At 41.5% G+C, this 26,028-nt stretch overlaps 1 protein-coding gene across 2 annotated transcripts; it reads left to right on the top strand.

The window, feature by feature from the left end:
- On the top strand, positions 1-12,172 carry LOC144368388 (Fc receptor-like protein 1). Of its 2 annotated transcripts, none has more exons than XM_078027229.1 (10): positions 1-108; positions 1,969-2,560; positions 3,685-3,972; positions 4,163-4,441; positions 4,730-4,846; positions 5,841-5,868; positions 6,835-6,917; positions 8,655-8,726; positions 8,982-9,013; positions 10,369-12,172. In XM_078027229.1, the coding sequence occupies exons 2-10, from the start codon at positions 2,170-2,172 to the stop codon at positions 10,438-10,440; spliced, it is 1,362 nt and encodes a 453-aa protein (XP_077883355.1). In that variant the 5' UTR covers positions 1-108; positions 1,969-2,169; the 3' UTR covers positions 10,441-12,172. The 2 variants fall into 2 exon arrangements, with proteins under 2 accessions (XP_077883355.1, XP_077883357.1); XM_078027231.1 differs by having other exon boundaries at positions 2,282-2,560; positions 10,369-12,169.
- Positions 12,173-26,028: the final 13,856 nt, after the last annotated feature.

Genomic DNA, 26,028 nt, shown 5'->3' with positions numbered 1-26,028 from the left:
TCTACTGCTGGAAAGTCCTAGGGGAGTCACACTTGTCTGCCTGGAGGACTTCCTGCCTGTGCTGATGTCTCCTGAATTTTCTTGCAGCTCTGCTCTGCGAACCTGACGGTGAGTTGCACTTCCTTTACTGCCTCACAGTCTGTCCCTCGGCTCAGATCAGGAGACCTGTGGATGGCCCTCTGAGCAGCCCCTACCTGTCCAAGAGGCATCTGGTGACAGCTGCTGAGGTGTCCGGACATCAGTGGCTCCCCTGAGCCCAGGCTGCTGAGCCGTGTCTGCCCAGCTGGGTGATGGGGTCTCGCCTGGCCTTCTCCTTCCTTTCTGGGAAGTCTCAGCACAGGGATGAAGATGCTATTTGCACAAGAGAGGCAGAGGGTGCCAAAGGCTGAAGAGTCTCTGTCCTCCCTGCCCCAGGGGCTTCAAGTCCCCTGGGAACTCTGCCATGGGTGATGGAGGAAATGCTGCAATCACAGAGCCATGGAGAACAACACTGAAGTCCGTCCCCAGGCCACGTGCAACAAAGATTTTCTGTGCCTCCTGCCTATTTTTAGCTCCCCTCTGCAGCCACAATTGTTGCCCCAGTTCAGTTTCCTCTCTCCGACTGGTTTATGCAAACGTACTTCATGGCTCTGATCCTGATTCAGAGTCTTGCCTTTCTCAGAAGAGGGGAGTAGGAAAGTCTTCTGCCTTGAGAAATCTCACTAAAGCAGCTTCCAATATAATATATGCTAGAACCGCTCTCGTGTGCGTAAGATACTAACCTAAGGGTTAAGAGAGGACGTTATGCTACCTCCAGGGATCAGGGATTCCTGTGACCAGAGAGATCAGAATCACCTTGGCCCTCTGAGTTCCTTCCCTAATATTTGTCCAAGTCCAGCTCCTACTTGGTGTTAATGTCACACGAGCTTTCTTCTTGGTCTCTCCTTTACCCTTAAACTCAGGTGCCAAATTCTAGCCTAAGCAAAAATCCATAGCTACATCAAGGACAAAGAAGCAAAATTCCCAGGTATCTCCAGGTAATCTCTGCTGCCTGGGATTTAATGGCATTAAGCTTGACCTGCAAGTCTGAGCTCCAGGCTCTTGTAGTCATCCCTGTGTGGCTTCCAGCTCCACCTGCTCCCCTGCCCTGGACAGAAGCTTGAGTGGACTCTGGGTGCCCAAATGCCTGTTTTATTCCTTTCTCTATTCAGCTCCAAAAGCTGTAATGCTCCTCTGTTTTCTGGGGACCAGCTTTCTGAGGACAAAAAGAACAGGGTATTCCATGCCCCAGGTCAGAGGGAACATTCTGGTAACCACAGATGGAACTGAGGTTTAAAAAGACCCAGGGAAAAGCCTTGTGTGTGTGTGTGGGGGGGTGCAGAATTGGAAATGATAGACTTTAGTCTAGGAACCATCTCTCAGTGATCCAGAGTACTCGTCGCCGGCATCTGGTGAGGGGAGGAAGAGGTTTCTTTCAGAAAAAAAAAAAAATTAAATCTCCCACATGTCAGAGGCTCTAAGAGTTGGATAAACACGTGCCCAAAGATTTGTGAGATTTGTAGGCTGCTGCAACTGGGAGTGCTAAGGGGAGAGGGCAGAGTAGAATGCACCTTCGCCATCTTTATTTACCCAGAACAAAAGCCCTAAAGGATCCACCCCTGAGGCCTAAGGCATGGACTAAATTCTCTTCTCCTGTGGCTGCAGCAGAGGTCTGTGTCGAAGTCCCAGATCAGGGGAACAGGGCTGTGTGGATGTCCACAGGGCACTTCCCAGCAATGGGGCTAGCGACAGCAGGGACAGGACATGGTCGACACAGAGGGGTTTGAGTTCCTCGGTGCTGTCCCCACCCTGACTGATTCCTCAGGTCCACATTCTGCCTTTGAAACAGCGTGTGTCTGAGCCGGGAGGGGAACGAGAACAGAAGAGAATAACGACCAGGTGATAGACCATGGTCCACAGAAATGTATTCGCTTTTATTAAAAATCACAGCTTCCCCGTCTCCAATGCCAGCTGCAGCGACTGTCTTCAATGTTCCTGCCCTGGCTTCCAGAAAGGGCTTCTTAGTTCCTGGGTAGAAACTTCAAGAATTATAAGATCCGAGTCACAGTGCTGCCTCCTGGAAGTGGCTGCTGTGGCCCGTGGCAGGATGTGTGAGGATGCACAGGGTGGGTCCGTGGCCAGGGGAAGCCCATGGGCCACTTGAGGGAACAGAGGGGTATTGTGTGGCTGGGGACGGAATGCCTCTCACCGGGAACTGTGAGCCCCCGGCCCTGCACTCTATCTGTTGAATTATTCTCTCCAGAGCTGTTTCTACATCTCGTGCTGACAGCCAGGCCTGCCAACCCCATAGAGGGCAGCTCACTGACCCTAACCTGTGAGACCCGGCTTCAGCCGCCACCTGTCCAACCCCAGTTCAGCTTCTTCAGAGGTGGCCACAACCTGGGATCAGAACGGAGCAGCTCCCCAAAGCTCCAGATCCCCACGGTGTGGAAGGAAGACTCGGGGAACTACTGGTGTACCATGACGACAGCGGGGAATAGACCCCCCAAACAGAGCTGGAGTTCCGCCATACAGGTGCAGAGTGAGTATCTAAGGACCGTGCTTCCAGAGTCCGCTGGGGAGAGGACGGCAGATGACCTCTCCTGTCCCTGGGATGGTAGAGGTGGAGGGAGGCTTCAGCTATCCTCGTATCCCTCTCTCTCCAGGGTCAGCTTGACCAGGTGGCAAGAGAAGGCTTGGCAGAAGTGTGTGAATAGACTATTGGAGAAGGCTTGTGTGTGTGTGTGGGGGGGGGGTTGATTTTGAAAGAATACAAAAAGAAAGCTTTATTATTATGAACCATGTCATACCATATCAGATTGACACTTCTGTGACATGATCTCCTGCAAAAACCCAACATTGAGTCAGGTGCCAGGGTGCACGCCTGTAATCCCAGTGACTTGGGAGGCTAAGTCAGAAGCATTGCAAGTTTGAGGTTAGCAAGACCCTGACTCAAAATAAGAATTAAAAAGGGCTGGAGGTATAGCTCAGTGGTAGAGCACCCCTGGGTTCAATCCCCAGTACAGAGTTGGAGGTGTGGCCGGAGTATGATATTCATATCTATTACCTCTAGAACATTAGGTAGTTCCAGACTTCTAAAAACTCAACACTAGTGAAACTAAACCTTCTGCTATCTCCACCCCAGCAATAACCATTGAACAGCTTGTACACAGCAGGTGCCAATTTAGTGCTTCACATATATGTTTAATTGAAGCGTCACACCTGCAGGAGATAACTATCATGGCATCCCCATTTACAGATGAGAAATTAAGTCTTATAAAAGTAATTTGATCAAGCATGCACCACAAGCAAGAGTTGGAACCAGTATCCACACCCAGGCAGATTGACTCACAATTTGGACTTATAATCACTATATTACTGTGCCTTAAAAAAAAAGAAAGCTTGAGACTCAGGGGAATGGAAGTCACATTGTCCTAGGCAAGGAGGCGATGCCACATTTTCCCATGGTGATCTTATCGTATCTTTCTAACCCTATCATCACCACCAAACTAGGAGTGATTCCAAATCAGTAGAGCCTCCCCTCCAGTCAGACTTTATGCATCATGACTTTGCCTTCAGCTTTGCCCTGAAGACCCCCATACCTACTCCCTGGGCTCCAAACACTCCCTGCTCGGGGTTCTCCCACATGATCTGGTGTTTGTGCAGGAATCCCTGTCTCCGACGTGAGCTTGGAGACTCAGCCTCCAGGGGGACGGGTGATGAAGGGAGACAAACTGGTCCTCATCTGCTCGGTGGCTGAGGGCACAGGAAACATCACCTTCGCCTGGTACAAAGGGCATTTGGGCTTAAACCTGGAAACCAAGACCCAGCGTTCACGGACAGCAAACTTGGAGGTCGCACCAGTGACGGAGAGTGATTCCGGCCAGTACTACTGCGCAGCTGACAACGGCGACGGCCCCAGCCTCAGCGGACTGGTGGACATCGCTGTCAGGAGTGAGTTCCATGTGGTGGCAACGGGCCTCTCCTGGGGTGCTGGGGTGCCTGCAGCGTGGCCGGCTCGGCTCCGTGTTCCCCTGGGGTGCCTTGGGGAAGTTCCATGGGGGGAGTCCCTGGGGACAGGCAGGGATTATGGCTCTACTGCACCAGTGGAGACGCGTCTCTGACAGTCCACTGTCCCTGTCAGTTCCAGTGTCCCGCCCTGTGCTCACCCTCAGGGCTGCCAGGGCCCAGGCTGAGGTGGGGGACGTGGTGGAGCTTCACTGCGAGGCCCTGAGGGGCTCTCCCCCGATCCTGTACCAGTTTTACCTGGAGGACGTCACCCTGGGGAACAGCTCAGCGCCCTCTGGGGGAGGGGCATCCTTCAACCTCTCCCTGACTGCAGAACATTCTGGAAACTACTCCTGCGAGGCTGACAATGGCCAGGGTGCCCAGCGCAGTGAGGCGGTGACTCTCAATTTCACAGGTATAGCTTCGGCGGTGGGGTTGTCTCCATCAGCCTCTTCCCCAGCACCCTAGGAGAGGCCCACTGACACCCCAGTGCCTCTGCTGCTCTACTCAGGATGAGGGTCCTGTGGGAGGAGCTGGAGGTTGGGTGCCTCTCTTCTTCCTTCAATGTGAACAGCCGCAGATCCCTAAATAAATAAGTACATCCATCCTGGGAGAGCAGCTGTTGAGCAGAGCCCATACCAAGAGGTCTGTCCCCAAACCCAATTCCTTCCCTACAGCAGCTCACCCCAGGTCTCCCCCTCAGTGCCTGCCGAACCCAGAAGCGAACATCTTACTCCAGGGGTCGTTGAGGGGCTGCTCGGCAGCGTTGGTGTCATCACCGCAGTCCTGTTACTTTGCTACTGGCTCAGGAGAAAAATAGGTTAGTATTTATAGAGGTGGGTATTTTGTGACCTCAGATTTCACTGAAATAGGCTGGGAGGGTAACATGTAAACTGCAAAGGATAAATATATGCTTTTAGCCACCCTACTACGGATCTTAAAAAGCATAATATTTTTAGTAAAATTCGTTTTCTCCCTATATGTCATCGATTGAGGTTCAGCTGATGTCATATTCTTCTGTGATTCAATTTTTTATAGAGAAGCATAATACTTTAATTCATCAGCCCCTGGAAGAGAAAAGTGCTTAACAACTCCAGCTAGCCTGCTCCTCTCCTAGCTCTAAAGTCAGTGCAGAGGGTCTTATTTATCTTTTGGGTTTGCCAAAAGCTACTCCCTACTCCCCCAAAAGCTCATTCACATATCCACATGTTCTAATCATTGCTGGAAACTTCACTCTTGAGTGGAAATGCCATTTTCTCCAAGACGCTTCAGCGGGTCACACGGCCTCCCACAGTTCTCTTCTGTTATGAATTCCGGGTGACTCAGCCTCCCACTCTATCACCAATGGCAGTTACGTATTCCTTGGTGTATTGAGCTCCAGGCTCTTGCTCTCCCCTGAGCGAGTAGGAGATGGAGCAGGAGAGGACAATGTGAGATTTTCATTTAAATTCTAGACTTTTCCAGCATCTTTGGGCACCTCAACTATAACATGGCTGTGGCAACACCTGCCCGTGAGGATTTGGGGCAGGATAAGATTCCCATCCTCACATCATAGACATGAGAGTTCAGAGACCTGGGCTCCACTCCTAGCTCCAGTATTTTTTGCTTTGGGGTAGCTCATTTATATTCTGGACCTGAGTCTCCTCATTTGTGAAAGGAAGGCTCTGCAAATAATTCCCAGATGTCCTCTGGGCACAGGTTGGCATCCACAGTGGGCATTCTGGCAGGAGGTGCATCCCTGTGTACCAGGGCTATAAGGGAGCCGAGAAGGAGGTTCCTCCATTGACAGGTTCACTGATCTGTTTGACTTTCAGGAAGATGCTCAACCAGGGACCCACACAGGTAAGACCTCTGCTTTCTCTGCAGGTGCTACTAATGCAGGAAAACAAGAAAAATTTTAACTCTGAATTGTCCTATTTTGGGGGGAGCTGTTTTCCTATCTTCTCATACCTAAAAATCACACCTGAGTTCAATGTACTTTGATTTTCTACTTCTGGTCTTTTTAAGTTTCATATGATAACTAATTGATCATTTTTTTCTATGTCTATCCCTTTCAATACAACTTCACAATAAGAAAGTTACATTGCTTTGACCAGGACTGTCCATTTGTTCAAGCGGTCAGTGTCTCAGGGTCTGTTGGCTGCAGAGACCATGAACATATGGAAAGATCTTGAGAGTCCTAAAGTATTTCAGGGTAGGTGAGGTATACACACATTTCTGTAATGTTAGACAGGAATAAACAGACTGAAAAATTATTGATGACATTCTGTAGAAGTTTAGAGGAAGAAAACATTTTCAAATACTTCCTCCTAGGGCTACCAGTGTTTATTTGATATATTTTATACTGTTATTGTTTATGCCAACAATAAACAGATTTTTCTTTTCCAAATCAGAGTGGCCCTCTTTCAGGGGTACATCACATGGATGCCTGTTTAATTCTGCCTTTTCTTCAAGTTCCTTAGTGTGGTCAGCCACCTGTTTTCCTCTGGGGTGAATCATTCTTTCTCTATCCAGGATTTAGTGAGCTTTTATCACGTAAGTGACATCATTTCAGGTGTGGGCTGTCCCACAGTGACTCAGTCAGCTAAGACCTGTGGAATATGTGCACTAGGGCGACTGCAGTGTCCACACTTAGGGCCCGCGGCTTACATGGTACAGGTGTGCCTTCCAGTTCCCTGGGCTGATATTCTGTCCAGGACTCTTCCTTAAAGAGCTTCTCTCCTTGGCTGTTTTACGATCTCGGATAGATGGGTCTGGGACATCTGGAACGCTATTCCGGACAGCTCACGCGTGTTTCTGTGTTTGTAGGAGCTCTTCCAGTCCTGAACCCCAAGAACCCAACTATCTCAACTCACCTGACCCAGTGCAGCTACCGCCTGTATACGAAAATGGTAAAGTTTCTCAATGACCTGGGCCCAAGTAGGCATAGCATTTGAGTCAGATTTTCATCACTGTGACCAAAAGACCTGGCAAGGACAATTTTAGAGGAGAAAAATTTATTTGGTGATTGCAGTCCATAGACGGCCGGCTCCATGCCTTGGGGCTCAAGGTAGGCAGAAAAAACGTTATGGAAGAAGGTCGTGGTAGAAGAAAGCAGCTCAGGACATTACATCAGGAAGCAGAGCCAAAGTCCCCTCACCAGGGACAAAATATATACCCCAATGACATAGTCTCAATGACCCACCTCCTCCAGCCACACCTTTCTGCCTACAGCTACCACCAGTTAATACCCAGCAGAGGATTAATGCACTGGTTAGGGGAAGACTCATAACCCAGTCATTCCACCTCTAAACTTTCTTGCATTGTCTCACACGTGAGCTTTTGGGGGACACCTCATACTTAAGCCATAATAAATAATAAGCTAAGGAGCTGAGCCATGAGCTGACCTCTGCTGGCCAAACCTGATCCTGCTGTGTCTCAGCCTCCTCTACAAATAAATGATCCATCAGCCTCCAGGGCTGGGACAGGCGGTAGACACACAGAGTAGACCGAATGATAAGAAGAAGGGACTTTGTCATGATGTCGAAGCTATTTATTGTCCTGCTGCTACCTGGGCACAGCATGGCAGTTGGCGCTATAGAACTCTTTATGTGCTAAACTGGATAATTCACCTGCAAACTGTACTGGAAATTATTACTAATCAAACTGCTACAGCCTTTGGCCACACAACAGACCCAAATGTGAGTGCCTATCTATCAAGACCGCTTGGCATTAGATTACCCACTAGCTGAGGAAGGGGAAGTACGTGAAAAGTTTAACAGTTCAGACTGTCGCATCCAAATAGATGACCATGGACAGACAGACAAAGACATAGCCAGCAATATCAGAAAACTGTTAAAGACATAGCCAGCAATACCAGAAAACTAGCACAAGTACCCATCCTAACCTGGAAAGGCATTAAAGATTGGAATCCAATCTCACTATTTGCAGGATGGTTTTCAGCCCTTGGTGGATTTAAAAGCTTAATTGGCATAGCAGGTCTTCTGCTGTTAACCTATTTATTACTTCCACGTTTGGCTTCCCTGTGCATGAAAACTATTGGGTCTACTATAAAAATAGCTGTTAAAAGAAAGGCAACAATGGAGATCATGACATTATATAAAGCTTTAAAGCCAAGAAGAAGATGATGATATTTGATTGAAATAAAAATCATCAAAGGGGGGAATGAAGCAATCCAAAGACCCCCCACACACACATCCGGAAGACCCTTGCCATAATTAAGCTTCTCCTCTTGTCAGATCATCAGGATGCCTGCAGAGGTTACTGTGGTGGGTATTTCCTCTTTCTTGTATATGCCAGGTTTGCACACAAAAGCTGTGATAGTCAAGTCAGCAAACTTGTTGTAAAAAACTATATTATCTCTGTTTTCTTGGTAAGAAAAAAAAATTGTGGAACCTGTGTCTGGTCTCGGGCATGGAACAGAGAGAACTTGTCTTGTGAATCTCCAAGGACCTCCTCCCGCCACCACTGGGTATAAAGCTCAAAGAATTTCCAAAATCTTTGCTCAGAGAAAGAATTCTTAGGAGAGAGTCACCTCTGAACCCTGAAGTCAACAAACCTGCTTCCTGAAAATTCCTCGGGTGTCCACTCTTCTGTCCTACTTCAATGGGTCCTTTCTTCTCTTGCAGTGAATGCCATGCGTGGGGACGATGTGTACACCCTGGTCTATCATGTCCAGCAGGAGCAGGAGTCGGGAGCAGGTGAGACTTGAGGCTGGGGATGAATTTGCCTCTGACCTTTGTCTTTCCTTCTCTTGGAACCAAGAAGATAATCAATTTTTTCTTTGGATACTAAGGTAGTCATACTAGATCGAAAAGCAAAATAATAATAATAATAGTAATGAAAATCAATCTAAGGGAAATACCCAGAAGATGAAGAAGCCTTTATTGGTGAGCATTTATTTAAAGACTTTAAATATAAGTGGAATCTCACAGCATGCACTTTTTCTTTCACAGCTGAACACACGAGGACACAGGTGGAGAATAAGGTGAGACGGGTTCCTATTGGTTTTTTCTCCATGCACATTCTCTGTTTCCCCTGAGGACAGTTCGAAGACTTCTTACATGATAACCAATTAGAGGGAAAAAAAAGTCATGATCTCTTATCTACCATCAGAATGGAGGAATTTCTGTACAAGGAAGGAAGTTTTGGAGTCTTACATGTACATTTGCTTTAGCAATAGGCATATGGGTGATTTGTAGTTCAATTGCTGCTATTTCAGCCCTGTAAGCAAAAGACCTGACAAGAACAATTTCAGAGGAGGTAAAGTTTATTTGGGGCTCATGGTTTCAGAGGTCTCAGTCCATAAATGGGCTCTATTACCTGGACCAAAGTGAGGCAGAACTTCATGGCAGGGGAAAGCAGCTCACGACCTGGCCATCAGGAAGCAGAGGGAGAGCTCTGTTCATAAAATATATACTTTGAAGGTACCCCCCCACACACACCTACCTCCTCCAGCCACACCCTCCTGCCTACAGTTAAAATTAATCCATTCAAGTGGATTAATGCAGTGATTGGGTTAATGCTCTCATGACCCAATCATTGCATCTTCAAAATGAAATTGCATTATCTCACACATGAGCTTTGGAGGAACACCTCCTATCTAAACATACCGAATTTTTAAAAATTCTATTTATTTGAAAATATTTTTCCTAAAATACTGTTGGAATATATATATATATATATATATATATATATATATATATATATCACTTAGTGCTGTTAAGGTCAACAAAACAGTGTGTGGCAAACTAAATTAATATTGAACAAAACTAAGCTCATAGTGATTTGTGTTATGAGATATCAATAATTTGCAAAACTCAAACAATTCAAGATATATATTGATGATGCAAAATCACTTTCTGAAAATTGTAGGTATCCCAACTGCACAAAGAGTAGGTGCTTAGCATTTTCGTGCGGTGCATTCTGGCAGCCAGATATCTCAGGACAGAATTCAAGTCCTTGGGAAACTCTGGTGCTATGCTAAGTTTAGTTTTCAATTCTGAAATCTTTAAAAATGATAGCCCATGACAATGGCCCGTAAGGAGGAGGGAAGGCCTTATATGCTTGGATTAGTCTGCAGCTCATCAGGAAGGAAGTCCTCTGTAAGCCTCCAGTGGGCTGCAGGCCATCTGAAAATGCTTATGGGTAGTCACCATCTTCTAAGAGGCTCTTATTTACATGCTGTTGGTGCACCATGTTGGGATGTATTCAGCTGACTGGGGAGGAGGGTTGGTAGACTTCTGGTTTTTATTGCAGAAAATATACATAACACAAAATTGCTGTTTGTATGTTCTCCTTGTCTGTTGTCCTCTGATCCTATCCATGTGACTTTGCGTTCAGGTCTCTGCAGACATCTATTCTAGGCTGAGGAAGGCAGACATTGCAGATGTGGACTATGACGACACTACGTAAGGTGGTGGAAGACTCTGCTCTTCAAAACCCATCCATGCCCCGAGCCTCAGACCAATAGGATCTTCACAGATTCTCAGGAGTCAGGTTTCCAATCTACCTCATCCACATGTTTTTTTTCTGTGAGAAAATTCCTTCATCGACTGTGAAGTGAAGTTGGCACAAGTCCTGAAGAAACCACCCAGGAGAACCAACATAGACCAAGGACAGGGAAGGATTTTGTTACCAGAAACTGACTCCTGTTTTTTTTTTTTTTTTTTGGGGGGGAGGGGTCGAATTGTGAATTTCTCTCTTTTTTTTTTTGCAAGAGGAAACAGGGTGAAATAAAAGAAGTGAGCTATTGGAGAGGAGGACAAGTCACTGAAAGTGGACGCCAAGGTGAGCGATTTCGCATGACTGCTCTGCAGAGAGAGCTGGTCTGTCGATCTGTACAAGAGCACACAGTACCAAGCCTCCATAGCGCTGTCTGCCTCAACTGTCCTCTTTCCACCTAAAATATCGTATTCAGTGCATTTTGAAGCACCATTATCCAATTAGAATTAAAACATTTACATAAGAATTTATTGCATTTGCACTCAATTTTAATGACATAGTTTGCATAACAGGCCAATCTCAACACCTCCATACTAGTCTTTGTGTCACAGTCCTGAGTTCTATCTTTGTTGAAGCTTCTAGATGCTTTATGAACACAGTGCTACTTCTTCCATCTTCACACTCTTTGAAAACATGGTAATATACCTTGGAACCTGTCTTAATTTTTGAAGCAAGCATGTGCTCACCCATAAATTTAACCAATATAGAGATATACAAAGTAAAACAATAAAATAAAATGAAACTTGCTCTATAAGCCAATACCACAAATGGCAAGTTTTGTTTTTGTTTCATTTTATTTTTGTCTGTGGTTCTGGGGATTGAATCCAGGGCCTTGTGCATGCTAGCCAAGTGCTCACGTCCAAGCCACATCTTCATGCCCACAAATAGCGAGATTTTTTTTTTTTTAAAGCTTATGTATGGGGCTGGGGATGTGGCTCAAGCGGTAGCGCGCTCGCCTGGCATGTGCGGCCCGGGTTCGATCTTCAGCACCACATACCAACAAAGATGTTGTGTCCGCCGAAAACTAAAAAAATAAATACTAAAAAATTCTCTCTTTCTCTCCCTCTCTCACTCTCTCTTAAAAAAAAAGAAAAAAGCTTATGTATTTTTCCAGTTACATACATATAGATACCTAAAAGCATGCCTATTTAATAAGCTATGAAATACTTCAAAATCTGTATATAGAGATCCTTATGCCATTTTAAAAGTCTGTATAGTATTCTGTTGTATAGCTAAGTCATAATGTACTTTGTTTTTTGTTGCAGAAAATATACATAACACAAAATTGATCATTTCAACAATTTTAAGTGTATAATTCAGCGGCATTAAGTATTATCATAACATCATTTAATTATTTTGCTTAGTGATGAATATTACAGTGGTTTCCAAAATTTTATATTATAAACACAAAGCTCAAATGTCTTTATATAAGCATCCTGATATACTCCTGCTAGATTATCTAAATTTGTAAATTTGGGATTACTGCATCTTAGATTATATGCATTAAATAAATATTTTTGTCTTCTTAAGTTTCTTCCAGTGAGGCTGCACCAATTTACATACCCACCAACAATGTATGAGAGAATCAATTTGTGGGGAAAGGTATCATTGTTAATTCAATTTATTTTTCAAAATTATTTATGTGGTTGGGGACTATTCCATAAATTCACTGTTAATTTATAGTTCTTCAAAGAGTTTTTTTTGTGTTTAGTCTTTGCCCATTTTTTATGCATTGTTTCTTCTTATAGCTGTTATAGGAACTATATATCAAAGCATGATTTATGTGCAGTGAAATGCACCTATCGCATGTGCATAATTTAATAGACGCTCACATCTGAGACTTCCAAACCTCTATCATGATATGGAATTTTTTGTCCAGAAAGTTTCCTCATTCTCATAGCCAATTTCTTCTCCTCTCAAAAACAATGACTGAATTATGTGTCTTTGGTCCATTTCTCCGTTGTGTGTGGTGCAAATGTTTATGTCTCAATATTCATTTTATGTTTTGTTTATAAGGAATTTTAAAATATAGAAGGCTAGTTTTCCTACAGCTATTCTTCACAGAACTAGAAAAAATCAGTCCTTATGTTCATTTGGAAGAATAAGAGACCTAGCATAGCCAAAACAACCCTGAATAAGAAAAGTAATGCAGGAGACATCATAATACTTGATCTCAAATTATACCACTCAGCTATAGTAACAAAACAACATGGTATTGGCATCCAAGTAGACATGGAAGTCAATGGAATAGAATAGAAGACTCAGAGACAAAGCCACATAATTAAAATCATCTGATACTTCACAAAAGTGCCAAATACATATGTTGGAGAAATGATAGCTTTTTTTTTCATTTTTTTAATTTGTTCTTTTTAGTTATTTATGACAGTAGAATGTATTTTGACTTATTATACATACATGGAGTATAGCTTCCCATTCTTGTGGTGGTACATGATGTGGAGTCACACTGGTCATGTATTCACATAAGAACACAGAAAAGTTATGTCTGATTCATTTTATTGTCTTTCCTATTCCCATTCCCCTCCCTTCCCTTCATTCTCCTTTGTCTAATCCAGTGAACTTCTATTCTCCCCTCTCCCACCCTTTATTGTGTTTTAGAATCTTCATATCAGAGAGAACATTTGGTCTTGGGTTTTTTTGGGATTGGCTTATTTCACTTAGCATGATAGTTTCCAATTCCATTAATTTACCAGCAAAGGCCATAATTTCATTCTTCCCTATGATTGAGTAATATTCCGTTGTGTATATATATTACGCTTCAAACAGCCTTTTTAACAAATGGTGCTGGGGAAACTAGGTAACTATATGTAGATGAATGGAACTACGTCCCTGTTTCTCACCCTGCACAGAGGGCAAATCAAAATGAATCAAAGACTTAGGAATTAGTCCATAAACCTTGCAACTGCTAGAAGAAACATAGGGTCAACACTCCACCATACAAGTACAGGCATTGACTTTCTCAACAAGATATCTAAAGCTTAAGAAATAAAACCAAGAATCGGTAAGTGGGGTGTCATCAAATTAAAAAAAAAACACTTTGCACAGGAGATAAAATGATTAAGAGAGTGAAGAGGGAGGGTACAGAATGGGAGAAAATCTTTGCCAGCCACTCCTCTGCCAGGGGGTTAGTATCAAGAATATATAAAGAACTCGAAAAACTCAATGCAAAACAAAACACAAAAGAATCGAATCAATAAGCGGACAAAGGAACTAAACAAAAGTTTCTCAAACAAAGAAACATAAATGGCCAACAAACAAATAAAAAAATGTTCAATATCTCTAGAAATCACAAATCAAAACTGCATTAAGATTCTGTCTCTCTCTAGTCAGAACGGCAATTATCAGGAAGATGAATAATAATAAGTGCTTGGTGAGAATGTGGGGAGGAAGGCATACTCATAAATGATTGGTGGGAGAGCAAATTAGTACGACCACTTTGCAAAGCAGTGTGGAGACTCCTCAAAAAACTAGGAATGGAACTACCATGTGACTCAGCTATCCCACTCCTTGGGATTTATCGAAAAGAACTAAAATTGGAATACTGCAGTGATCCAGCCACAATTCACAATAGCCAAATTATGGAACCAACTCAGCTGCCTGTCAATAGATGAATGGACCAAGAAAATGTGGTATATAGACACAATGGAGCTTTACTCAGCCACACTATGCATAAATATAATGTTCTAATAAAAAGAATAATAAAAATCTGAGTTAGGAATTGAACCATATTTTTCAAATATATAAATTGTCCACTATTATTTACTAAATAGTGTGGGTTTTCCCCCTTTTATTTTTATGCTTCTTCATCTCATTCAAATTAGACACAATCCTGTGTTGGGCTCGACTACGTCAGGCCTTTCTACAACACACCCTCTTACATAAAGCCCATCCACACATTTGCCCCAGTTTCCTGAACATATCAGTGTGGTCCCAGCTCTGCACTTTCTCCCACGCTTTGAACCTTCCTCTTGATGTTCTTGCTCTTTTTTCATTTTCTGTATTGAGTTTCTGTTTCTGGCCTATGGAAATTTTTTATTTTTCTATTTTAGGACATTTTGTCTGTCGTTGCTTATATTTGGAATTAGGGAGGAGGGGGGAAAAATCAAAGAATGAACTTGGACCATGGTGTGAGTAGAACTTTGAACATCTTTGTGTGATCATCCCTTTACCTCAGCACTTAGCATTAACCCTAAGCATAGCTTTGTACATTTCGGTCTGTATGTGAGTTCCTTCTTCGTGAACTTGGAACATTCTAGTACTATTCCATAGGGCATATCATTTCCTTTGTCTAAGAAGTCCAAAAGTAGAATTTAAGATTTATAGCTTAGTTTTGTTCTCAACAGTTTTAATATTCTATGTCATGAGTTTCTGGCTTCTAAGTTACCTTTGAGAAATCTCTTAAATTAATTATTTCTTTGTAATTAATTGGTCTTTTCTCTCTGGTTGCTTTTAAGATTTTCTGTCATTGGTATTATGCAGTTTCATGTGTCTAAACCTGAGTGTATGTTGCTTGAAGTTAGTAATTATTAAGTCTCGGGATACATTTCTTCATGTTTAGAAAATATTTGATTTTTATCTCTTGATTTTTCTGCTGTCCCAATACTGTTTTAATTCTCTCCTTCAAAAATTCATATTTCTCATTATATGCTCTTAACTCTTAATTAGTCTCCTGAGTTTTTCATTTTTTTTAATTTTCCTTGTTGCATCCTGGGCAATTTCTTCATCTCTATCTTGTAGTTTACTAATTCTCTTTATCTGTACATAGTTTATATTTGAACCTATTTCTTTCCTATTCCAGAATTCACATTTTTCTTGTGCGACATATTAATAGCTAACTGATTAAATCCTCGATCTGTAGAGAAGGACTGTCTGGATCATATTTTGCCTCCACCATTTACTGGCCCTGAATATTCAGTCAAAGAAATCAATCCTTGTTCCGTGCTGGTGGTAGCAGCTGTGGCTACTCTGCGCCTGGGTCTGAGGACCTCCACCAGCCTGGGCAGGGATTGGACCCAAGGGAACTCTACCACTGAGCCACATCCCCAGCCCTTTTCACTTTTATTTTGAGGGTCTCACTAAGTTGCCCAGGCTGGTCTTCAACTTGTGATCCTCCTGCATGACTAAGACTACAGTCATACACACCACACCTGTCTTCTGCACCTATTTTTTTCATTCATTCAACATAATTGATTTGAGGGTCTTCAAAAATGCATATCAGGCCATTGCTGCCTCTGATTCTGCTGGGGCTAGCCTGAGGTTGCATGGGGTACCCAAAGGACTTACAATCAGTGTACTGTAGTGACCTGGCCACATCAATGTTTATAGCAGCTCAATTCACTATAGCTAGACTGTGGAACCAATCTGGGTGTCCCTCAATAGATGAATGGATAAAGAAAATGTGGTATATAGACTCAATGGAATATTACTCCGCTTTAAAGAAGAGTAAGATTATGATATTTGCCAGTAAATGGCTGGAGTTGGAGAAGATCATGCTAAGCGAAGTAAGGCAATCCCACAAAACCAAAGACCAAATGTTTTCTCTAATATGCAGATGCTAATTCACAATAAGGCAGATCTTATTCAACCTTTCTAAATGAAACTTTTACAGTTTGATCAGTATCTCCCCATTCCCATCCTGCCCCTAATGAGGCGGGAAAGTAGATCACCCATAGACAGTCGGGATAAAGACCTCAGAGAAGGGAAAGAGGGAATGAGACCATGCCACTCTAGGAGGAGACATCAGACCTGGGGAATATCCTGTCATTGCCCTTGACAACTTCAACCACAGCACCTTCTCCTTGTTAGAATATCTTGTTACTGTTCCTGACAGCTTCAACCACAAAAGCTCTTCCTTAACTACCCCACCATAGCGTTAGATTAGGCAGAGGGGAGTGATAGGAAAGATAGTAGAATGAAACTGACATTATTACTCTATGTGTATATGTGACTGCATGACCTATTGGTTCTGCAACGTGCACACTCAGAAAAATGAGAAGTTGTATCCCTTCTATGTATGATATAGCAAGGTGCATAAATGCATTCTCCTGTCATGTATAACAATGGCTGGCAATAGCAATAGCAATGGCTGACCACCAAACCTACTTTACCTGACACTTGCCAAACCACAAAGTTGGACCCGTTCTCTTAATTACATAAACAAAGGATTAAACTACACACTTCTGAGTGGCTTATTAAACTCAGATATTGAAGAGCTTGATTGGTACCTGATAGTATCCCTCACCCCTAAGGTGGGCAATCAGATATGCTTTTAAAACCTCTAGACAACAGACACACATTGGCAGCCCTCTCTTGGGACCCTGCCCCTCTGGGAGCTCTGGCCTTCTTCCTACTGTACTCAGTAGTGTGGAAACATAGTGCTGTCTTGATAATTAAGCAAAGTTACTTGTGCAAATACTTAAAATGGTCATTAGAACACATACAATACTCATTTTTTTATTGTTCTAACAAATTCTGTCACTTTGCTCTCAATTTTGTGCCCATGGATTTCATTTTCAAAATTCATGAGACAAAGCGCCCTCTCATCCATACCCCATGTTACGTTTATGGAAATACAGAAAATGGAGCTCTTGTTCCTACTCTCTGTGCTCTTGATTAGTGGACAAGCTACCTTTAAACACTGGGCACCTCTCAGCCAGTTGAAAGTGACTAGCATGGCTGTCAGTCTTAAGACTCAGGTGACAGGCTTGCTGGGCAGGAGAGGCTGATTTTCCTTTACCTCGGGGTTGGGAACATCAGTCCTGACTTGCTTCAGTTCCTTTCTACAGGAGAGAATCGGTGCATGGAACTGTGGAAGCCTTGAGATAATTGAAGGCTGCAGACTGGTGTGGCTCCCCCAGTGTTGCACACAGGTCTCATATCCTGAGTCTGACCTTGACAGCCCCTCGGGGGTACCAAATAGCAACCACTATCTGTGTTTTGTTCTCCGACTGACTTGGCCTGATGGCAAAGGGCAGCCTTCCCTGATAGTGTTGGATCCTGAGATGAAGTCTTAGTCTGATTTAAGTCTTTGGGGAAGAGGCTCCCCATTAATCTGCACAGCATGAGCCAAGGAGTATTTTTCCTTCTCTGCAAAAATGCTTCTTCCCACAGATACCCTGGTGCTCAGGCTACTCCCAACAACCCTTTATGTCCTCCTGACCCTCAATTCTCTCACCTTCTATCAAGTGCCTAAATAAAGTCTCTAGGGATTTCCAGGTTTTCAAGTACTTTCTGGGACCCAACCCCCAAATCTTTCCCTGGTGACCCTCTCAAACAGGAACCCAGGGCTGGGGCTGTCGCTCAGCAGTAGAGTGCTCGCTTCTCACACGCAAGACCCTGGGTTCGATCCTCAGCACTGCATAAAAATAAATAAGTGAGATAAAGGTATTGTGTCCAACTACAACTAAAAAAGAAATATTAAAAAGAAAAAAAACAGGAACCCATTATAAAAGATTAACAAGATAGAGCTCCCCAAGTTTCAAACTTAGACTGCCTTCCTTAGATATTCACAAGACACCCTTTATTCTGTATCCCCCTTAATTCTTCAGGAGAAAGACCAGAAGTTCTGTTGACACAGAACACTATCAGGCTTGCCTCCTTGTTCAAGTTGAGGACCCCCAAGAGACAAAAGGAACATGTAAGGGAAATTTTAAAGGCACAACCAGCTGGCAAATGCCCTCCTTTAACTCAAATAATTATCAAAAATAATAAGTTACTATCTTCCATTCTGAGTGAGGTCCAGTTCTCCCTCTGAAAGTTGTTTTTTTTTTTTTTTGAACTGGTGGTGGGCTCAAGATACCCCAGAAATAAGCAGGTTTCAATTAGGAAATTATCCAGTTCACCAGAGAGAGTTTCAGATTGACTCACACTGGTAAAAGTGGACAGTCCAATAGGCCACCATCTCTCTTCATGGTCGCCCAGGAGAAAGAGCCTGTTGCTATGCAGTAACTGCTACTGTACGTGGCTGGCTCCTGTGCAGGAGGAGAACCAGGGATGCTCTGGTTCACAGGAGACAGAGAACAGTGGGGTCGCTCCTGCCCTTCCCTCTGTCTCAGATATAGGAAACTGGGTCTCCACCCCTCCACAGTGTGTCAAACGGAATTGTGCTAAATTTGACACCCAAACCATGAGAAAGAAATGCCAAGGGTCTTTCTGCACCCAAGCCTGGTCTGATTACCATCTGGGGGACAGAGAAGAGTGACCTCTGGAGGGAAACATGAACCATAACAGTCTCTTGCTGTTAGACTTGTTTTTACAAGAAAGGGAGGAAAAAAAAAAAAAGGTCACAAGTGCACCTCCAGGGCCCAGCAATTGCTGATCTTTGAAAGACTGCACCCCAGGGATCTCCCTATGTATAAGCTTTCTGCCTCTCACTCTCAGAACGCAGGCTGTCCTTTTCCTTAGCTGCCTGTATGGTATTCATACACGTAAGCTGCATGAGCAAATTTTTATCAGACAAATGAGATAAATGTTAAGGACAAGTACTGGAGGGGGTTTCAAGATGGAAGAGTAAAGATGATCGCTCTCTTGGATGCTCTGTGGCCTGAAACCAAAAAAGTAGATAGGCAGCTTCTCGGCAAGGTGGGTAAAAAAAAAAAAAAAAAAAGCGGGGAGACTTTATTGGAATCTAAAACTGAACATTTAAAGTAGATGGGGACTCTGAGGTTGGATATAATAAATAAGGAAGAAATCCTCAGCACCACACCCACAATTTTAGGGGGCTCAAGGCAAGTCTGGGAGCAGAGAGCTTAGAGATCAAAGACAATGCCCAACTAAACTGAAAAGCATGCTACACAATATCCCTGTGCAGGAAAGAAGCCCCATCTCCGGGGGACAGAGGTAGGCACCATTTCACAGCCACGTTGTGGGGACCACCAGCTGATTCCTGGGGAACCCGAGTTTGGCCTAAAATACAGGCCTGGCAAACCCACACTGCATGACCTACAGAATGTCTAAGTGACCAGGAGAGAATCCAATGTAGAGAGGTTTTCACAGGGGAATACTGGCTGTGAAGACCCACCTGGCTCTCCCCTCCTCCCCCAATCCCACTGCTTGCTGGCCTGGCTGGGACAGAGGTGCCTGGTCAGGATTTGACAAAGCCGGGGTGGGGAGATTGAGATTGGAGACTAAACCTGAGACCAGTAAAAGCGGGTCCACAGGTGGTGAAGTCGGCCAAGAAGTGGCTCATCCACCCCACGAGTGGAACTCAGGGGAGATCCTGGGGTGCATTCTTTCAGAAATCGGCAATTGCTGGGCCCTGGGGGTGCACTGATTAAAATCCCCAGATGATTTGCATTCATCAAAGAATCTGGAGCCGACCCTAAGCCTAAACCCTGCCACCAGAGCTCCCCCTACAGGATTACCTCTCTCACTCCGGCAACCCCACCCTGAATGGAGAGCAAGCATCACACTCTAGGGACCCCACCTAAAAAAGGTGAGATGGGAAGCCAAGAATCTTTTGCATGCCAATGAAAATACTTCTTTAACTTTTTATTCAGACCTTCTTTTTTCTTTTCTTTTTTTCCCTGTTTAATTGTGATCTTAATGGTTCATGTACATTTATAAATATTCATTTTTGTTTTTTCTCATTTCTCATTTGAAGCCATTTATTTTTCGTGGGTCAGTATTTTGAGGAATAGGATGTTTGATTAATATATTTCAGTTTTGTTTTGTATTTTTTATATTTATTTTTAATTAAAAAAATTTTTACTTTAGGTATTTTTTCTCTCACTTCTCTATTTACCTTGGATCTCTTTCTCTCTTTTCTTCTGCTAACCGCCAATGTGTATTGTTCTCTCTTTCCCTCTTTCTTTAATTTTTACTTCTATCTTTTCTTCTCCTCCCTCAAAATCATCACAGTTTTTTAAATGAATTTATTTATTTTAATTAGGTATATATGACAGCAGAATGCATTTTGATTCATTGCACATAACTGCAACACAACTTTTCATTTCTCTGGTTGTACAATATGTAGTGTTGCACCATATGTGCAGTCAAACATGTACCTGGGGTAAAGATGCCCATCTCATTCCACCGTCTTTCTTGCCCACATGCACCCTTCCCACAAGTCATCACATCTTACGTCACTTCTATTTGCTTTCTGTCCACCATTCGAAGTTGTTAACCCTTTTGCAAACTTACCATTTTTATTGTAGGGAATAAATAAACATATAATTTTTGTTTATTGTTACAATTAATATTGTTGATGTTTTAGTAGGAACTATTTGGTTTAGCGCTGTATATTTTTTGCATTTGTTGTTGCTATTATTTGTCTCCCCCTATACAGTGAAGTATTGGAAAACTTCAGGGACACTGTAAGTCCACAGGGTAGAAACTCTACTGTCTCAGACCCATACTGTCAGTGGGAAGACACACAAACAACATGAAAAAGTAAGAGAACAAATCACGCCTAACCAATAAAGATACTTCAATAACAGAATCCATTGACATCACAGTGGAAGAATGTCAGAGAAGGAGTTTAGAATGTACATAGTCAAAATAATCTTCAAGATAAAGGATGATGTAAGGAGTGAAATCAGCAAGAAAATACAGGAAGTGAAAGATCACTTCAATAAAGAAGTAGAGATTCTGAAAAAAAAAATCAAACAGAAGAAATCAATAAACCAAATTAAAAATTAAATGGAAATCATCACCAACAGACTGGACCACTTGGAAGATAAAACCTCAGGCAATGAAGACAAAATATATAATCTTGAAAATAAAGCTGACCATGGAGAAAAGATGTTAAGAGACCATGAACAGAACTTCCAAGAAATAAGGGATATCATGAAAAAAACCAAACATAAGATTTATTGGGATAGACGAAGTCTTGGAAACACAAACCAAAAAAAATGCACAATCTTTTCAATGAAATAAAATCAGTAAATTTTCCAAACCTAAAGAAATAGAAAACCAAATACAGGAGGCTCACAAAACCCCAAATATGCAAAATTACAACAGATCCACACCAAAGCACATTATTATAAAAATGCTTAACATGGAGAATAAGGATAGAATTTTAAAGGCTGCCGGAGGAAAACAACAGGTCATATTTAGAGGGAAGCGAATTTATTTTTCAGCTCATCTCTCAACCAGGAACCTCAAAGCTAGGAGGTCTTGGAATAATATATACCAAGCTCTGAAAGAAAATGGATGCCAGCCAAGAATACTATAACCAGAAAAAGTAAGCTTCAGAATTGATGATGAAATAAAAACCTTCCAAGATAAACAAAAGTTAAAAGAATTAACAACTGGAAAGCAGCACTGAAAAACATATTCAGTAAAATATTTCATGAAGTAGAAATGAAAAATAAAATAGAATATCAGAAAAGAAGGGAACTAGATCAGAAGACTAGCCAATCAAAGGAGAAACTAATTCAAATTAAAAACCAGAAATAAATCAAATGACAGAGAATAAAAATCATTTCTCAGTAATAACATTGAATGTAAATAGCCTAAACTCATCAATCAAAAGAATCTGGCAGACTGGGTTAAAAAACAAAACCCAACAATATGTTATGGAACCAACCTAGGTTCCCTTCAACAGATAAATGGATAAAGAAAATGTGGCATATATACACAATGGAATATTACTCAGCCATAAAGGAGAATATAAATGATATTATGGCATTTGCTGGTAAATGGATGGAACCGGAGACTATCATGCTAAGTGAAATAAGCCAATCACAAAGAAACAAAGGCCAAATGTTCTCTCTGATATGTGTATTTTAACACAATAAAAGCGGGGAAAGACAGAATAGAACTCATTCATTTGATTAGACAAAGAGAATGAAGGGAAGGGATGTGAGATGGGAATTAGGAATGAATCAGACATAATTTCCCATGTTCATGTGTAAATATACAACCAGTGTACCTCCACATCATGTCCAACCAAAGAACGTAAAGTTATACTCCATTAGTAGGTATAATAGGTCACAATACACTCTACTGTCATGTATATCTAAAGAGAACAAATAAAAAATAAATGAGATGGATTTATACATCAGATAATGTCTATTTCTGATTATTAACACTGTTTCCTGAATGTATAAAAGGTTTAAGCTGGTAATATAGCTCAGTTGGCAGAGTGCTTGCCTTGCACGCACAAGGCCCTGGGCTCAAGCCCTAGCACCACCAAATAAATAAATAAATAGTTTAAGACTATTATTTGATTTCTGCCAGTAATGTGATCGCAAATTGGGGATATAATACATAACTAAGTAAAGGTTTGAGTAAATTACACAATGCATTTAAATATTATAAGAATTTTAGAATTTATAGATCTTCATAGAGGCTAAATAAATACCAAAAATACATTAGCACTGTGACAGAAATTATGGTTCTTATTCCAAAGATAGTATAAGAAGAAAATATGTTTTTGCTTTTGTAAATTACATTTTGTATTTTCCTTGCAAAACTTTATAACTGTTGCCTGTTAGAGTTTTGAGTAAGTACTAATTGTAACAGAACGACCTAAGTTGAGACCATAAGGAATCACCCCCAGGACAGATAAACACAGCACTGACTCCCAGCCCTGATACTAACGTGAAGCCACAAAAGGGCTAACTGTAAATTACAGATATTCAAGTTGAAGCCTATTACTGCCACTTCAAGAACGCAAATCTGGCCTGCTGCATGTTTAAAACCAGAACTTGCAGACCAAAGTCAAGGAAGTAAAAAAGTCCAGGAGAAAATAGCCAACATTTTGGCTTTTGCCCTTTTTTCCCTGATGGATGGACTGAGGGCTGTTGTGTTTAATGATGTCGTGAACAAGGGAGCGAAGATCTCTCTCTGACATAGCAATTTCATCTTCTTTGAGAATGGATTCAGTAGTGGGGTTGCTGTCATACAGTTGTGCTGTTTATAATTTTGGGAGAAACCCTGAATTATTGTACACAATGGGTGTATTAACTTACATCACCACCAACGGTATACAGGGGTCCCCTCTTCCCACATCCTCTCCAACACTTGTTGCCTTTCACCTATTTGAAATGCAACCATTCTCACAGGTGTGAGCTCTGGGTGGTTCTAATCTCTGTTACCCTGATTATTAATGATTTGAACATAAGCCCATTTCAAACCTATTGGCCATTTGTATGTGTTCTTTGGACAAATATCTATTCAGTGTCTTTGCCAATTTTTATTGAATTGTTTCTTTTACTGCTACCAAATTGAGTCCCTTATACAATGGATATTAAGCCTTTATGAGATACATCATTTGGAGAGATTTTCTCTCATCTGTAGGTTACCTTTTGACTCTGCTTATTGTTTTCTGGCTACACAAAAAATTTTTTTTAGTTTGATGCAATCCTACTAGTCTATTTTTTGCTTTTGCTGCCTGTGATTTTGGAGTCATATCTAAAAAATTATTGCCAAAACCAATAACAAAATTTCCCCTGAGTTTCCTCCAGCAGTTTTACAGTTTCTGATTTTAATATTTGAGACTTTATTCTATTTTGAATTTTTTCCTTACCATGTGAGGTAAGCATTGAATTTGATAATTTTACTTGTGAACACTCATTTTTTCTCTGAACATTTATTGAAGAGACCATCTTTTTCTAATTATATGCTCCTGGTACCTTTATAAATAATCCGATAATTTTAAATTCACAAGGTTATTTCTGGAATCTTTATTCTGTTCTATTGGTTCTATATCTGTTTTTAAGCTAATTCAATTATGTTTCAATTACTAGTACTATGGCTTAGTACTATGTTTTGAAGTCAAGTAGGTTTATGTCTCCAATTTTGTTCTTTGCTCAAGAACAAATTCTGCCAAATCAATGAATTTAATTCTAGCAGAATTGTTTTACTATATAGCTTTGACTATTTGGGGTATTTTGTGGATTTTAAAATTGGGTTTATAATTTCTGGGAAAATCATATTGGAATATATATATTGTACCAGGTATTGAACTCAGGTGCACTTGACCACTGAGCCAAATCCCCAGCCCTATTTTGTATTTTATTTAGAGACAGGGTCTCACTGTGTAGCTTAGCACCTTTCTGCTGCTAAGGCTGGCTTTGAACTCATGATCCTCCTGTCTCAGCCTCCTGAGCTGCTGGCTATTGGCAGTACTTCTGTACTTCACACTTTTCATCAATTTAAAAAATTACAGGCGTGCGCCACTGTACCTGGCTATCATTGGAATTTTGATAGGGGAGGCATGGGATCCGAGGATCACTTTGGGTAGAGAGGACATTTTCAATATATTAATCTTCCAATTCATAATTATAGGATATCCTTCCATTTATTTGTGTCTGTCTCAACTTGTTTCATCAATATTTTCAGTATACAGAGTTTCAAATACTTGCTTATATTATTCTTAAGTATTTTATTTTATTATCCTTCATTATATGGGAGTGTTTTTATAGGGCTCCAGATGGATATAATTATAGCCATCTTGATTGTAACTGCCATCTTGCCCTCAGGTGACTCTGGCACTCATTTTAAACCCTATAAGATAAACTTGTTAAGATGCCTGTTAATTGATGGCTGACATGTTAATAGTGTTTCAGAAATCCCAGGTACATTCCAGTTGGTCACAGGCTGTTTGTCTAACTTAGCATACAAACTCCTTCCTCCTTTCTTGCTGCTGTTAAAGACACACCCATCTCTTTGTCCCTAATAAATTGCATTTTATGTATTCTAGATTTGTCCATCTTTTTATTTGGTCTCTTAGTAACTTCTGCTTTTGGTGACCTGTGCTTATACATTGGACTTTCTTTTCTTTTCTTTTTTTTTAAAGAGAGAGAGAAGAGAGAGAGAAATAGAGAATTCTCAACATTTTTTTTTTTTTTTTTTAGTTCTTGGCTGACATAACATCTTTGTCTGTATGTGGTGCTGAGGATCTAACCCAGGCCGCACGCATGCCAGGCGAGCGCGCTACCACTTGAGCCACATCCCCAGCCCAACATTGGATTTTCTTGAAACAGATTTTTAAGGATTTCTTTTCAGATAGTTCATTGTTAATACATGGAAATTATGTATGTTGAATTGTAAGCTGCAACTTTATTCAATTCTCTCATTGTTTCTAATGTGCCCCCCCCCACACACTTTTTGGAGTCTTTACAGTTTTCTACACTGAGGTCATGTCATTTGTTTATGAGAGAAGTCAATTTTTCTTTTTCCTTTGCCATTAGGATGTTTTTGATTTCTTTTTCTTGCTTAATTGCTCTGGCTGGGACCCCTAGGTTGAGAAAAATGATAAAAGTGGGCATCTTTGCCTTGTTCTTGATTTTTAGAGAAAAATCTTTCAACATTTTTACCATTGAGTATGATGTTAGCGCAAGCTTATGATGTATAGCCTACCTAATATTCAGGTATATTCCCTCTATCATAATTTGTTGAGAGTTTATTTCTTTTTTAAAAAAATGGTAGAATGAATATTTTATTGGCAGTAGGATATATAGTTTCTGAACTTCATACTTTTCATAAATTTAAAAAAAATACAAGTTTTGAACAACTGATGGATGGTTATATTGT

This window comes from Ictidomys tridecemlineatus, chromosome 11 (genome assembly GCF_052094955.1).
Source record: "Ictidomys tridecemlineatus isolate mIctTri1 chromosome 11, mIctTri1.hap1, whole genome shotgun sequence".
Classification (NCBI taxonomy): Eukaryota; Metazoa; Chordata; class Mammalia; order Rodentia; family Sciuridae; genus Ictidomys; species Ictidomys tridecemlineatus.
This window is presented reverse-complemented; position numbering and strand designations above follow the sequence as displayed.